The sequence below is a fragment of the Myripristis murdjan genome, chromosome 16 (assembly GCF_902150065.1).
Source record: "Myripristis murdjan chromosome 16, fMyrMur1.1, whole genome shotgun sequence".
NCBI classification, from domain to species: Eukaryota; Metazoa; Chordata; class Actinopteri; order Holocentriformes; family Holocentridae; genus Myripristis; species Myripristis murdjan.
Window position 1 is genome coordinate 4,202,137 of NC_043995.1, and position 16,393 is coordinate 4,218,529.

The 16,393-nt window shown below is 40.4% G+C and overlaps 1 protein-coding gene across 1 annotated transcript in view; it reads left to right on the plus strand.

Moving 5' to 3' along the window:
• Positions 1-579: 579 nt before the first annotated feature.
• The window catches only part of eif3ea (eukaryotic translation initiation factor 3, subunit E, a), a 32,484-nt gene continuing 16,670 nt past the window's right edge, over positions 580-16,393 (plus strand). Inside the window, exons 1-7 of the mRNA XM_030072633.1 lie at positions 580-737; positions 3,308-3,425; positions 3,662-3,779; positions 5,875-5,917; positions 8,290-8,394; positions 13,930-14,055; positions 14,474-14,598. Of these exons, the coding sequence (XP_029928493.1) occupies positions 648-737; positions 3,308-3,425; positions 3,662-3,779; positions 5,875-5,917; positions 8,290-8,394; positions 13,930-14,055; positions 14,474-14,598 (725 nt within the window). The 5' untranslated portion in view covers positions 580-647. The remainder of the gene's footprint in view (positions 738-3,307; positions 3,426-3,661; positions 3,780-5,874; positions 5,918-8,289; positions 8,395-13,929; positions 14,056-14,473; positions 14,599-16,393) is intronic.

The window sequence follows — 16,393 nt, forward strand, 5'->3', positions numbered from 1 at the left end:
TGACTGTTCTAAAGTCTAGATTTTAAACATTTTCTTTGAGTGCTCTTGATTTTGAGTTTATGTTGCTTTCTAAAATATACTTAAGTTCAATTACAACCACCCAGTGAGCATGAGCAACGTCCTGTAGCCTGATCTTTGATCCATTGTCCTACATTGCTGAGATGTAAACCTCTCTAAAATGTTACTTTTTCCACTTTGATTTAATTACATTCTTTTATGCATACTTATTTTTTTCATTACTTACCTATATGTGTTTATATGTGCATATGGATATGTGTATGATTATTTAATTTACTTATTTATTTTTATGTGTTTTGTGTCCTACTGTTTTCTTAACATGACTAGCTGTCACCTATGTTCAGTGATCATTGAAAACCTAAATTAAACATTAACAACAAAGTATTTGAAGAAATATTTCCTACTGATCTAGAAATTATATAAGAATTATTTAATAATTAAAATTATTGTTGTTGACTTTTCAATAAAAAATAAAAAAACAAACAAGTTATTGTTGAAAGTAGTAGGCCTATCCCCGGTCAGCATCCTGGGCCTTTCCACATTATTCTTATCGAGGATGCTGAGACCGTCGCTGATTGGTCAGTTCCTCCTTACTCTACTGCATCCGCTTCCTCTTCCTCTGTGTAAAGATGGCGGAGTACGACCTCACCACCAAAATTGCCCACTTTTTGGACCGGCACCTCGTCTTTCCTCTGTTGGAGTTCCTGTCTGTAAAAGAGGTACGCATTCTATAAAGACTTTGGGACTTGTTCTGTTATTTTTAGGGAAACGTGTGTAGCCTTTAAACAGTCCCCAAAGCCATGTGCGCCAAAGAGCTTCTCATAATTCAGCAGCTGTGTCAAGCTGGCCACATGTAGCCATAACAGACACGGTGGTGTAGCGATTTTGCCTTCAAAATAATAAAAATAAAAACACTAACTCGGTGTCATTAACCTCAAAGATTTAGCACAATATCTAGTAGAGTCGGTAGGTAACAAGTTGAGTGAAAATGTATCTGAAAAGTAGATATATAAACGATTTTAAGTGGTATCATTACATGTAGTATTTCAGTAGAGTTTTACTTTGAATTGCAGAAACGGAAGTCTCGCTGTATCGTCTTGTAGATCTGGGATGACGAGCCTCGCGCTTTTTCAGCTGGTTGTAGGAGCGCGCGTTTCATACCTCGGAGTCGCCGGGAGCAGACATTCGGTGGGCGGTGTTCCTGTACGCACGCTGCTATTCACGTGGCCGCCCAATGGGAAAACAGTGGGTCATAAAACAAACCCATTCTGTTCCTGAAAGCGCCGCTAACCTGTAGCTTAGCAGCTGGGTGAATTTACTGCACGAGTGTGGCTGTGGAATGAAGAGATTAATTTGGCAATAGTTTGGAAGCACCGACAAATCGCTGGAAATAGTTATTGATTATATTTTCATGGTTGATAGTTGAACAAATAGAGGCTGCTGACACCTACCTGGTTCGCTTGTGGCACCATTATCTAGCATGCATGCAAGTTCAGTATCTTGAACAGCTGTCTGTGGACGGTGTAGGAGCTTAATCCTGCCAGGCAGTTTTTTTTTTTCTTTTTAAACAGAGTCAAGTTTAGCATTCAAACAGTGACCATCATTCCTGACGAAACAACAGCTTGTCAACCTTTCACGTAGGGCGGCACTACATGGACATAATTTCATATCTCCATATTTATGCCAAGTGTCTGGATAGTGATACGATGTACGATATGCCCATGGGTTCACATTTGAAATTTCAAGTGTAGCAAGAGCGAAAGTTAAGCATTCTGTGGAAAAAAAAAAAAAAAAAAAAAAGTTATAATCATACCAAATGGACTTCACAGAATTATTTCACCAAGTATTTTATTGATCAGACAATTTGCTGCAACCTCTACTTCAACACAGTGCTTCAACAATAATTCATGACCTCACATGACTTCTGCTTCTTATAAGATAATAAAAAATATCTTAAATAATGACATCATGCCACATGAGTGGGTGCACATTAACATGTCAACCAATAAAACCTTCACAAATCTTTTAACATCCTCTCCTTATCCACCTGTCCCTTCAAAATAAAATGCTTGTCTCCCAAACTGATATGCTGTTGGTTTACACTTTTGGATGATCTCTCCCTGCACCATGTCAAACATCCTGTTTAAACAGGAAACACACTCCATGTCAGGAGGTCTTTTAGTGTAGCAACAGAGAAAATTAAGCATTCTTCAAAAAACAGCATAATAAGACCAACTGGCTATAGAAACAGCAGTTACTTGACAAAGTGTTTTATTGATCAGAACAGACCGATCAGTGTCTCAGCTTAACCCTGACTTTGATATTGTCAGTATTGTTGCCTTTTGAGATATTAATATCATGCATGTTCTTATCTAGATAACAATATCTAACCCTAAATTACTGTGAGGGATTACTGTGCTCTGCCAAAAACATGTCATTCTCTGCAGCTGAAGTGAAACAAGGTCAGACCATGATATTATAATAAAATATGAGACCATTAACGCTCCTGTTATCTTTGTGGTCAGTCACGTCTCTAAATACATGATTAATTACATTATTTTTTTTGCTTGATATTTTATGAGATTTCCTAATTTAATGGGGACAAGTGAGTAAACATGAAACTAACATGATGATATGTTTTCAATGTCCAGGTCACATTTTGTATGTATCAGTGTTTCTCTGGGGTCAGGTTGAGCCCAGGCTAGTTAAGCTGTATAAACATAAGAAATATCAACGTTTGACACACAGTTGTTTTAGTTGTTATGGTTGACACTGAGGAACCATAGCATGCCATTTAAAATAGTCCAAAAACTTGCCTCTGCTTTAGGGCCCACACCTCACATAATCACACCTGTAGCAGTGTCAGGACCACTGACAGTTAATCTGACATTTTTTCAAGGAAAACATGAGTCCTACAAGAACTGTACACTATTTAATTGTTTATTTAACCATTTAACTGTGCAATAATTTATAACTTTATAACAATTGAACAGTGAAATATCGCTGTGTATATATGGTGTATATAGGTTGACTTTTTACACATGCTCAGTTTCTTATTTCTGTAGGCTATTTATTGTTGTAATGTTTTGGAGGATTAATGTACATATTGCACATACTTTTTTTGTGCAGTTTTCTTATTAACACATTTTTGTATTTCGTATTTCTTTTTCTGTTTCGTATAATTTAATTCTTCTCTTGAGAATTTGAGCAGCTGCAAATGACCCAATGTCTCCTTGGGGCTGGATAAAGTATTTATCAGCCTTTTCATGTTATTGCCTCTGTTTGACAGATCTACAATGAGAAGGAGCTGCTTCATGGGAAGCTGGACCTCCTCAGTGACACCAACATGGTGGACTTTGCCATGGATGTGTACAAAAACCTCTTCCCCGAAAAGGAGATTCCACACAGTGAGTGACTGGCTTATGTAGGACATCCCAAAGAAACTGACAGATACTGACTCCTCGGTCCTTCTCCAACACTAACACATGTATCACCGCTGCCAGGGAAGATAGACAGTGATATTTCTTGATAGACTCCACGGGGCTACCGTGCTCCTCCACTCAGTATTGATTTGTCTGTAATAGGGCAGTTATGGGGTTGCTCGACAGTAAAATACATTCTTCATCTCGCCTGTGTCATTCAGCTCTCCGGGAGAAAAGGACGGCGGTTGTTGCTCAGCTCAAGCAGCTCCAGTCAGAGACCGAGCCCATTGTGAAAATGTTTGAAGACCCAGAGACCACAAGGCAAATGCAGTCCACCAGGTGGGTATAATTTTTTTAACCAGGCACACTGTTTGAGAATAGTCTATCCCAAAACCGTTTTTTTTTCTCCCAATAGGCCTAACCCAGCTCTAATTGTAAAATTAGTAAAAACCCTAATATAATTTCATGTGCGGCTCAGCAGTATTGTGCTGGGATTTTGTAATTGAAGAATCAATGGAATTGTATTTTGAATGAAATATCGTGTTTTCAGTCCTATTGCAGTCTCACTGAGCATTGTCAGCAAACACAGAAGGGAAAAGAGACAGACACAAGATGCTGTGGTTAACTTTATTAAGGCTATTTTGTTGTCTGCTGTGATTAAAATAGTTTGGTCATATTCAGGCTTTATCCTTTCCTTTGTGACTTGGCGAGAGTTGGTACAGTTAATCAAAAGCATTTTTCATTTCATCCCTTTTTTCTCAGTTTGCAGCTTTATATGTATTTATTTCTTTTTTTGTAGCTGGGTTGTAGACAGTTGTTCATCGAAGCCAAAATTTTGTAGGGGTTATAATCGAACTGTTATGTGAGATTTGAAGCCTGATAATTGCAACATAGACTTAGCTCTTGTCTGTGTTCTTGTTAGTTTGCTGTCAGTTTGCAGTTAGGGGAAATCTCTTTTGGATGAGCAATTGCATGTCTGTTTTTAGTTATAAATGAATTCCTTTTGATACCATTGGATTTGTAAAACAATAGGAAACTCATCTGGGGTCACTGAAGAATTCTCTCTTAAGCCAAAGGACAAGCAACAGCCTAATTCAGCTATTGTGGCCCATCCGTTTAAATTATGTTTGATGCAGTTGTTTGTTTTTGACATGATTTTTGGATTTATACAGAGGATCATCCAGCACTTGAAATGACAAATGGTTGGATGCCTGAATCCCATAGTCCTGTCCATTTGGGTTAATGCAGCCAGATATAAACTGATTTTACAGAGTAGTAGAGGTCGTTGGGCTTAGTCCTTTTATTGAACAGTTAGCTGTTATGTACTTCACCAGACTTTATTTGGGCAACAGCTGCAGCCAGAAATATCACAGGCCAAGGCTAGTCAGTCATATTATTGCCTGATCTACAAACAATCTGTCATTATTAGAAAAACTTCCCGGATTATGAGCACTATTAGAGTAAGATGTTTTCTCCTTTGTGTGGATTTGTTCGAGTAATGAAAAGGACTTGTGGGTTTTTGATCCAGCATACTGCCTCTGGTTCCTTCCTTGACTTTTTTAGTTCAGAAGGTGGCAGTAATGCTGTGCAGAGTTTTTTCGTGAATAGTAGCCCACTCAGTGGAGATTTCAGCCGCAGTCCCGTCATCTAGAGCCCATAACAAATTTTGACGCAGGAGAGATGTTTTGTATTAAAACAGTGTAGAAAATATTTCAGGTAGATACAGGTGCCGTGGAGTTTGAACTCTGGTTTGCTGCAATAAAAAAAAAAAAAAAAAAAATCTAAGGCATTGGCTGTACTCATGTCTTCCTTTTGGATGATATAGGCAGGAGCTGTGGTAGATCATCAGGATCTGTGTTCCCATTGTGCATAGTAGGCAAACATTCCCCTCCACGGGTAACCCAGTCATCTAGGCGTTGCTGGAGGTTGTCTTTAATAAGACTGAAGTAACAAGATGCGAGAAAGAGAAAATTCTGGCTATCTTACGCTGCACATGCACATCATCAAAGTACACATACCCAGGAAGCACACACCTGCCTTTATTATGGTGCTCACATGCATAAATGCCAAGATTTTAGGTCACATATAAAGTTTCTAGATGCAGTGTGGTTGGGAACAGTTTAGATGGACCAGTGCATTCCTTTTTGTTTTCCACAAGGCCACAAGTCTCATAGACTGTGCTTCAAAATCAAGACTGATTTCATTCACTAGACATAATTTGTTAGACATGGCTAGCTTCGATTTGTGGTAGCCAAACCAAACATAATAAACAGGCCATCACACTGCTTTTAAAGTGAAATAGACTTCATTTACGTATAGTTCTTGATCTAGACCAGAAGTGGAAAAATACACCTGAATGAGGCTCCAAAGACCAGGATGTCAGCCAGTTGGCGACTCCCTTAACTGCAGGAACTTTGTTGCTTTGTTTTTTCAGGGATGGACGGATGCTGTTTGACTATTTGGCGGAGAAACACAATGTAAGTTGGCTTGCTTTGCTGACATCTCACTTCTTCACTGCATTTCCCATGACTTCTGTGTGAACCCATGGTTGTTTAGGGGTGTAGTGGGAGGGGCAGGTTGAGCATGGAAATGCAAAATTACTTCCCAAAACCCTTAACTCATTTTCGGGGTTTGTATGGCTTGCAGAAATTCTGTGGACATTTGCATTCTGTGGTGGATTGTTAAGAATAAACGGAGAAGTTCGGGACAGAGCCGCAAGAATGCCGGAGGTTCTATATTTGGCGTGATGTTTGGCTTCTTACCCTCCCCTCCATTGGTCCCCTCCCACTCCAGTATCCCGCTGACCTGCACCCTGTCCTTAGTGCACCTCCACACAGCCCAGACCCAGGGCCCCTCAGCCCGCTGTGGGAAAGGCTTGGGCTGCCTGGAGCTCCCACTGCCTGTCAGAGCTACACTCTCAGTGAATGGTCTCAGTTCACAATGACGTCAGTGCAAACTACTATGAGATACTGGACAACTGTTAGGGCATTTAAATATAGGCTGGCATGTCAGCTTCAACTGATACACATATAAACAGTGGGCTCCAAAAGTCTTTTACTCAGTGAAATTTTGAAATGTTCCCAAAGGTGAGGTTGAGGTCTAGCGACTGTGCAGGGAAAGCCGTGCATGTCAGTGCTCTTCCTCAGACTTCAGATCAGCCTGGCACAGGTTTGATGCATGTTTAGGCTCATTGTCCTGCTGGAACATGAATCCTCTTCCACACAGCTTGAATCCAAAAGGGATGGCATGCCTCCAGAGCAGAGTGCTTTTTCTCTTTGGTCAACATATAGTTGAAAAACGTCCCTACTCACCTGACTTGATGTGTTTGACTGTAGAGTCCATTTACTGTTGTATTAAACTCTCATGCAGCTGTCTCCTCACGTAAGCTCTCTGATTGCAACCCTAAAGTTCAATCTTTGATTCATCTGTAAACAAACAAGAGTTTCTTTCAGTCTTCAGCAGTCATGTTTTGGTATTATTTTGCCCATGCTAAAGGTTTAAACTTGTTTTTTCATCAAAAAAGTGGTTTGGAAACAGCTGCTCTCCCATTAAGGCCAAAGTTTGCCAGTTGCCCTTTGAATGTACTTTTACTAACTGGAGAAGGGTGTTCTTTGTTCATTTGGTTTTGTGTCTTGGATGCAGATGCTGCTCTGTTTTTTTTTTTTTTTTTTTTTTTTTTAAGATGTTAGCTTGATTGGCCTTCAGATGGCGTGGTCACTTTGTGTCTGTCTGGTCTTATTTTGGGGTGGTTCAGTGAATAGCACTGCTGCCTCAGAGCAAGAAAGTCCTGGGTTCGAATCTCAGCTCTGGTGTCTTCTGTGAGGAGTGTGCTTAACTTAAAATGTCCCATAGGTGTGAGTATGTCTGTCTGTGTGTTAGCGTTGTGATGGAGTGGTGACCTTTCTATACCAGGGTGTTTATCTGCCTTCCACCCAATGCCTGCTGGGATAGGCACCAGCCTCCTCCCCATGACCCTGAACAGGAATAAGTGGGGATGATGGAGTGCCCCTTAGAAACTGTCTGAGCTGTAATTTGGAGTTTGGATAGAGTTGGAGTTTGGATTTTTCAGCACTCAGGAGAACAAAGTGCTTAGAGGATTATATTAATTTAATCAATATTAGGTAAAAGAACAACACCACTCACACAGTATCTATAAGCATACAAACATTAATATTTTACATGTACATAACCCACAAAAAACTGACAACAGAAAGAAGGCAAAGTTATATCCAGTCTATTGGCTGTTTGGAAAACCTATTACATCTGAACATCTAGAAAACCTACATATTCAGATATAAAATGTTTTATACAAGCATCGCTCAAAGAGCGAAATATTTTGATTGGAATAAGTTTTAAATTATATATTCCTGAAAAAGATGTATTAACTGAGTAAAAAAAAAAAAAAAAAAAAGCATTACTTTTTGATGAATATTGAAAGCAAACAGTTCTTGGTAGTGGATTCAGACTTTTGAACACCACTGTATACGCTTAATTTAGTTCATATAACCACTTCCACAAAGTGGAATATTCCAGTGCTGTGAACTTAATGTAGATGTAGGCCTGGAATAGATGTTACTGTTTTTATTTATTTTATTTATTTATTTTTTTACAGTTTATTTTTTGTATGTGGTTGACTTTTTTCCCCACACACCACCCATGCATGACAGAATGGAGCAGTTGAATGGAAGGTTTTTTGTTTTTGTCTTTTTGTGTGTGTGTGTGTGTGTGTGTGTGTGTGTGTGTGTGTGTGTGTGTGTGTGTGTGTGCGTGCATCTGCCAAATTTTGCACATGCCTAATTTTTTTTTTAATTCTGGTAGCAGTATTGATAGTGTTGTGTTCTTCTTGAAGTTTCGTCAGGAGTACCTGGACACCCTGTATCGATATGCCAAGTTCCAGTATGAGTGTGGAAACTACTCCGGTGCTGCAGAATACCTCTACTTCTTCCGTGTCTTGGTAAGTTTGCACCCTGTGTCAGACATGCATTAAACAACAGCGGAAATTAATAATGATGGCTTCTGTTTTTTTTTGTTTTTTTTGCCAGACAAATGTAAGGGTAGTAATAATTGTATGCCTTACCTTTCTTAGCAATGTGGTTGTAGTACTGCACTATTTTCATGAATATATTGGCCTGAGGCATTTCTGCTATGAGATATTAAAATTGCATACTACATTATGTTTGCCAGATTACTTTAATTCTTCAAAAGGCTGGTGCTTGCATAGTGGAGGAAAAGAACACTTACAAGTAATTGAATGTGAAAAGCTTACGTCATTCCCTGTTCAATTCCCTGCACGTCCTCTGTATTAGGAGGAGGCTGCAGCTCTAGGACTTGAGTCGGGTCTTTTACTGGGCCAAGTGATCAGTGGCAGACTGCATAATCTGTCTTTAGTCTTCTCACTGGGCGGGCCTCAGTAGACAGCTTATTGATTTGAATACTGTGGCCAGATAGCTCCTTGTCACGATTCCTGGGCTTATGGTTCACTTAAGTTATGCAGGGCATCTGTCAGTGAGCCTCAAGAGGGCTACATGCACTCTATTCATTTTTATCAGAACTTCTGGTTATTGAGAGGACTTGCAGAGTTTTTAATTTTATAAAACATTTCCAGTGTGAGAACTTGACATTTACCTAATGCATTTCTTTGAGCGGATAGTTCTCCAGTTTTTTAAAAATTCGATATTAATATTATCTATCTGTCTATCTATCTGTCTATATATCTCTCTATCTATCTTGCCTAAGTCTGAGCACCAGGGAGGGGAAGATCTGCACTCTACTGAGTACACTCTTCTGTGTTTTATTTATGTATTTATTTTTTTGTTTGTTTGTTTTTAAACAGTCAAAGTTTTTTGTGCCATTCCTGGCTGTAAAATTGTGTTACACATGATCAAACTTGAACTTGTTCATTCAACAATCTGAGTGGGTTAAGGCAGTGGCGGTTTGGCTAACAGCTTGGGGGGGGGGAGTGGAGCCATATCACATTTTTCCAAATTGGTGAACTATCTCTTAAACATATATCTTCCTGAGAACAGCAATTTGCTACACTATTTGTTACATAGCTTTTCCATTATACCGACAAAAATGATTAGTTTCATTCTCACCCTCCAAAAGCTAAAATGACGATGAGTCAGGTGGCAAAGACGAAGGTAGGCTACACAATACAATAGAATAATGGAATAATCATTTTCAAGAGCTGAAATATTTTCAAAATCAGACAATACCGAAGTAGATTTTGTGGGGGAAGATAATTACGGTTCACAGAGAGTACTGGCAGTATTGCCGTTACACTTGCGTACTCCTTATTTCCTCTATAAACAAAGAGACTCATTGCCTGGGCTCTGGCGTTTGTGGCTTCTCTCTCACTGCCCTCAGAAATGAGTGAAAGATGAACTAGGCAGTGAATGGGCGAGGTGCAGCAGGACTGGAAAGCCCTTTACTGGCCTTGATGGCAAAGTGAGTCAAGACAAAGGAGTTGGCGTCACAGACTACATGGTTTTGTCTCATCAGGTAACTAAGTTTTGTAGTGGACAGACTGGGATCTCTTGGTTCTGTGGAAGATGCCGTCATGGCAACTTTTCCACAGTTTTGTACAAATGTAATTGCCAGCGGAAGTTAAACCTCATCTTCACTCCTATAGTGTTACCTTGCACTGAGTGTTAGCAAGTTCAGCTCAACCGAGTGTCCTGTAATGACCGATGGAACCAGCTTGCCCTACATAGTCAGTGGTTTCCAAGTGTCACTCACTTGTCTCCTTGTTTTTGTTTGTGTTTGGTTCAGCGCAGAGCTTTGCGGTAATGCAGAGACTCGTGCCAAAGCCGCCTCAATAAGAATGGGCAAAAATAAAGTCAACATTTTGTCTATTCATTAGAGTGAAAAACATTAAGACCATCTTTTGTTCCTATTCTAATTGGCATTTGATACTCCACTGCGTTGACTCTTGTCTTGCAGATGTCAGTGACTCTAGCTAGTCATGCACACTGATGGTGCTGGAGTGTCCTTCACTGAAAAGCTTGGCAGAGGCTCTGCGTGATGATGAGCCCTCTTCACTATAAACAACTCCTTCTTAACCCAAAGCAGTTGGGTACTTCATTTGATGGGCTGTCTTGCTGATGTACTCAAATCTATAGAAGGAAGACATGCATCCCAGACAAGATGATGGGTAATTCGCCCAAGCTTTCCACTTCCACCCCCTCCTAAAGGGGGGGGAAAAAAAAAAACATGAAAAAGAAAAGTCTTCAAAAACTTGCAACGGATATGCCCCCACTGTTCCAATAACAGTTGTTTATGGCTTTGCAACTCAGTCTGAATAAACCAAAATTGCTCTAATTGAGGTATGTTGTTTTAAGTCCAGAAAAGGATTTTTTTTCTTTGTATTTTACCCCTCAAATCGTTACACCACTCATTTTAAGTTCCAGCCAGAACAGGCTCTGTAACTAGATATCTGTTACTTACTCTTGACAATGCAAGAGGGTTTTCAGAAGGGGGTAAAAGGTAGAAATGGATTTCATTAGAGGGAGTCTGTACCCTCCTTTTCGTCTCTTTTTGGTGTTTTGTGGACCTCCCATCTTCACAGGCCCCTTGTCTCCCTCCCCCTTCTGGGAGAGGTGAGGCTCCGTAAGTCATTTAACGTGGGAAACCTGGGAAACCCAGTCAATTAAACGAAGGAAGCCAGCCTTGCAAAATCCAGGCCTCAGGTCCTGTTACAGTGTGGACTAGCGCGAAAAGAGCAACTTATTCATATCATCACTTAATGCAGGGATTGGATGTTGAGAATAAAGATTGAGTATCCCGACGGATCCCCAGCACAGTAAATTTATTGTTGCTGGTCAGTCAGCGAAAATGTGCCCATTTCGCAAACCAATGGAAACTTAAGGTAACTGCTGGAAAAACCCAGGTATTGAAACTTTTCTAGCGTGGCCACTAGTGAAAGCCAGGCAGTGTGTGTGTGTAGAAAGCTGCCATAATGACCTGGAGGTCAGCCAAACGAAGCAGGCAGGGACTTCCAAGAGTAAAAAAAAAAAAAAAATCACAAACAAAACACTTCAACAGATGAAACACTGGCCTTTCTGTGGGCAGTGCAGTCCAATTTTTCTCTTGCCATTACAATGCTGATCTTTCTTGTGTTTTATGTACTTAAAAAGTCATTCAGAACAGACCTAAGTAGCTCCCTGTGATCAAAGACAGTCTGCTGCTCTGGCTGGGTGGATGGACATGACATCTAACTTGTGTTTTCCTCTGGGGGAATACCACAGGAGTTTTCCAAATTTTTTACCTGCCATCTTTTCATGTTGCAGTTTATTGAAATGTTACTGGAGTAAAAATGGCCCCTGCTAAGTTATATCTGAATAATCTTACCAATTGTGGGGTTCCTGTGGAAACCTGATCTTTTTTTGGTGTTTTCTCTACTTGGATCTGTCATGTCTCACAGTCCACTCCAGCGGCTGTCCGGCGGTGTATTGGGGTGTGTGGTTAGCATCTTGGCTTCTCTGGCCATGCAGCAGACACCCACCCTGACTTCCTGCTTGACTCATGTCACTGTGTCTGGCAATCGGTGTTATCATGAACTACTGTGGCACAAGAGTTTCCCATGAGCCCAAGGGTGTAGCCTGACGTCCACTACAGAGTGATTGCCCTACTGAGGTTCAGAGGCGTTCTCAACCTGTGTCTGATTACCTGATTATTTTTTGTTTGTTTTAGCCCTTTCTGGAAATCAAAAACAGTAGCCTGCAACCTTTTTGAGGGTAATTATCCTCACAAAGATGTGTGTTGTTAGCATCAGTTCATATTTCAACCTAATTATCTTGTGATAAAGACAGAGTTGTCTAGAGACTTTGTAACATAATTCACCAGGTTGTTTTTGTGTGTTGCTGATGTGTTTTTAAGGTAATGGATGGAGATTATCACAGTTATCATTCACATGATTTCAGCATAGCAGAGTTAGTTTTAAACACTTACTGCAAAAATGTTTGAGAGCAAATGTAAATGGAATTGCTGCACCAGCAATGTACCATGTATAGATTAGGAAATGTTTTTTTTTTGTTTTTGTTTTTGTTTTTTTACCAGGTTAGTTGGAACGATGTTTACATTGCTCATCATCCATCCAGACATATGTAACTTAAGCAAAGGGGTTGTGCTGGCTTGAAGCAGCACTGGGGTTAGTGATGAACACCTCTTGATCCTCTTGCTGTTTACTAGTCTCTGAATTTTGTTTCAGAACTTTATTTCTTAATGAACTGTGGATAAATGCATTAGTCTCAATTTCTCGTGTTCACACTCTTCTCTCTCTTTCTCTCTCCTTAACTGATCAAAGCTCTCAGACATATGTTTGAACAAACAGCAGTGGCAGCAGCAGCAATAGTGGTCCACATTTTTGAATCCTCAGAGGCCAGAGTGTTTTCACAAGGGATTTGTCTAGGGGTCAATGCAAAGTCAGAGGAACTAGGAATCCCCCACTTCCCCATGAGATCCTAAGTGTGCCTGTCCTCTCCATCCATACCCTTCAGATTGATTGTTATTCTTTTAGATTGGTGGCACAGCTCATTTTTCACTTAATTGCAGTTGATGATACAATTTCAGCTTTTTTCCAGGTATGGAATCCAGGAGAAACCAAATGTTTGATTTAGAGGAGTGGCTTTGTCAGTGATACGCATCTGAACACAGCCTTGCCTGTCTACAGCTCCTTTATACTGATTACGATAGATCTGACCCATGCCATGGCATGGTATGGCAGTGACAATGATAGGCTGACCTTTGGCTTTCTGACCCTGTCTGAGTAACATAAGAACTGTGCAGCTTGCCAGAAAGTGTTAGGGACCAAAGGAGCAGGTTGACCTGGCAAGCAAGAGTTGGGTTAAGTGATAGCTTCCACTTTTATATCCAATTGAAAATAGACAATTGGGTACTGGAATGTTTGTTGCAAATAGGCTTATGTAGTCTTTCATTTAAAGGGTGTTTTCCAGCTGCACATTTTAAGACCTTTAGCATCATCTTAGTTAAGTAAACAACCAAATGTTTTAGCAGTAGCAAATTGCTCAGACAGCACAGGGACACACATGCTTCAAATATGCTTGTACTCCTTTTGGTAATCTGAAAGGATCACACTGTATGGTCATCTGCAATGCAGCGGTTGTAGTATCTGAAAGTGCAGCAAATTAGGTTTTATAAAAAGCTAAACAGTCTTTCATGATCCATTTCTCTTTTTCTGTCAAGCCCCATTCCCTTAGGATGACATAATTCAATTCATTTATCCAGTATAAATAAGAGAAGTGACTGCACCGTGCAGCAGTGCCACTGAAGCCAAGCAAGCGGTGGCAACAGCCCGATCTTACTGTGTAAGGGTGCAGATGTTCCTGAACACTCTGTCAGCCTGTATGAGAAGACTTTTAAATCAGTATTTTGTCTGCCAGGCAGTGTGGAAAAACTGTTGATTCATATGTCTGTAGAGCTGCCTGTTCCAGGTATTAACAAGTGAATGAAAATGTTGTTTGTTCCCAAGGTCCCATCTACAGATAGGAATGCCCTGAGCTCTCTGTGGGGCAAGCTGGCCTCCGAGATCCTAATGCAGAACTGGGAAGCTGCCATGGAGGACCTCACCCGCCTGAGGGAGACTATCGATAACAACGTAAATGCTCCACTTCTCAGAATTTGATACCGCATTTAGATTCCCTTACATATACTCTCATATTGACCACTTAACTTTTCAGCAGAGCACTGCTGTGTTGTGTGTTTTTTCTTTCTCCCTCCCTACACTCACTCATCTCACTACTTAAGAACTTGGATTTGAGTACTTAGTGGGTGTAAGTATTTGATTGATGACCATTTAGGAAGCAAGAGCATTGGTGATTTTTTTGTGTGTGCATTATTCAAGAAAAGGACTGTTTGCATGTAAGAGTCTTGAAACACCGAATCATCATTTCTTGCCACTTAGTAAAAATGGATAAATGATCTCTTTCTCTCTTTCTGCCTGTCCCTTCCTGGCTTCCCTCCATCTTTTACCTTCTTTCCTATCTTCCTCTTTGTCTCTGTCCTGTCCTGTCCAGTCTGTCAGCTCCCCTCTCCAGTCGCTCCAGCAGAGGACATGGCTGATTCACTGGTCTCTCTTTGTCTTCTTCAACCATCCCAAAGGCCGAGACAACATCATTGAACTCTTTCTGTATCAGCCTCAGTAAGTATGAGATTATGAGATTATTGTGTACAGTCAGGATTCTAGTTGGAACCCTTGTTTTTACAGCTATTAAACTGAAATACACCATCAGATCTAGACATAAATCTTAAAGGACCGTACCAGCGATTTTCAGTGTTAAGTGTAATATCTGCAAAATGTATGAATTTCATGTTTCTGCTAATATTTTCCCAAAACAAGCAGTTGTATTTTAGAACTCTGATATTTCTCCTCCCTTTTATCCAGCCACTTGTTTCCATTCATTCCACTGCAATTTGAAAATTAACTTTCAGAGACTTTCTTCACACCAGTATTCTATCACTGTTATAAAGTCATCCACATTAGTTTTCCTAAAAGCAGCAGCACTGTTGTGTTCTGATGAAATGGAGTGTGAGACAGTCTCTCCTCCAGAAGTAGTCCCCAGGGAAATGTTTCCTTTATGCAGCGAATAATCATTTCTGTGGTTTATGAATGGTGATGACTTTGTTAAGCACAGAAGGAGAACGTTATAAAGTGGGTGTTTGTACCAAAAATTAATATTTGAAAATTGAGAGAATTTTGATTATAGGTTTAGTACCCATGCTTGATTTGCAAAATGGTTTGTTCCCCAAACATGGGAAAATCGTAGTAAATGGGCCAAACATTCAAAAATCACTGGTATGGTCCTTTTTAAACAAAACAGAAGGTAGTAGTGAAAGTCAGACTCATATCCACAATGCAAAGGCTTCCCAAAAGAGAGGCAAAGAAGAGTGCTGCACCTTACTTGAACCTTGGCTCTCAGGCTTGTTGGCCAAGGAAGGTAGACCCAAATGGGCATACAGCGGTTTCTCTGGCAGACAACTGTTGGTCCTGTGAGATTTTGAGGAAAAGCCAGAGCCATTTTACAAGACTAACCCGATTTTGAGAAAAACGTTTACTTTAATAACACTATTTTGGGGGTGGGGGGGGCTTCTTCATGAACCCTGCTGGTATTTTTAAAGTGGTTTCAGTCGTGTGTGTTTTTGTGTGGTCTGTTTACTCTCCAAGTTGAGAAGGGGGCCATGTGTATCGCAGATCGGAAACTTTATACACTGTGTTAAAATTTGCACACCACCTATTTTGATGTTTTTGCTCTCTCCCCCGTTCTGATTGTAGGCTTGTGTAATTGAACAGATGATTGGACTCCACAGACAGGCCACCACAACACAGCACACTGAAATGTCTGGTTGTCTGAATTTTACTCAGTTTATAATTTTATTGTGGATGATTAAGGGAGCCTGCCCAATAATTACTCATGAAAAGCTCACCCAACCATCTGTGTGGACAAACTGAGGTAGTTTTGTGTGCTTTGCAGTTTCACAGTCTAGAAACCTCATGTTTTCCCCAGTGAGGCTTGGCTTGGCTCTTTTCCCTCATCTCTTGACCATCACTTCCTTTGGCTGAAGTCAGTGACCAGTGGCTGGCCTTCAGCTCCACATTTGACCTCCCTTACCTCTGCAGTCAGCAGATGTTGCCCTGTTTGTGTACAAGTGACAGACTGCACTGAGTTGGAGGGCATTTATGTAGGAAATGATGTTGGATAATAAACCGTGATGCAGGTGCAAACTGGACAAATAATGCTGGGGTAATGCAGCTCAAGCAGTCACTTGATTTTCTGTATCACTTGTTTTACATAATTTTCCTCTCCAGATGGGCCATGAAATTGGAGCTCATTTTCTCTGTCCCTATTCCCTGTTCCCTCATAATTTCCCTTGCGCCCTTCTCCTCCTCTTCTCTAGTACTTCTCTTTTCCTCGTAATGTTAAAAATGTTTTGAACAG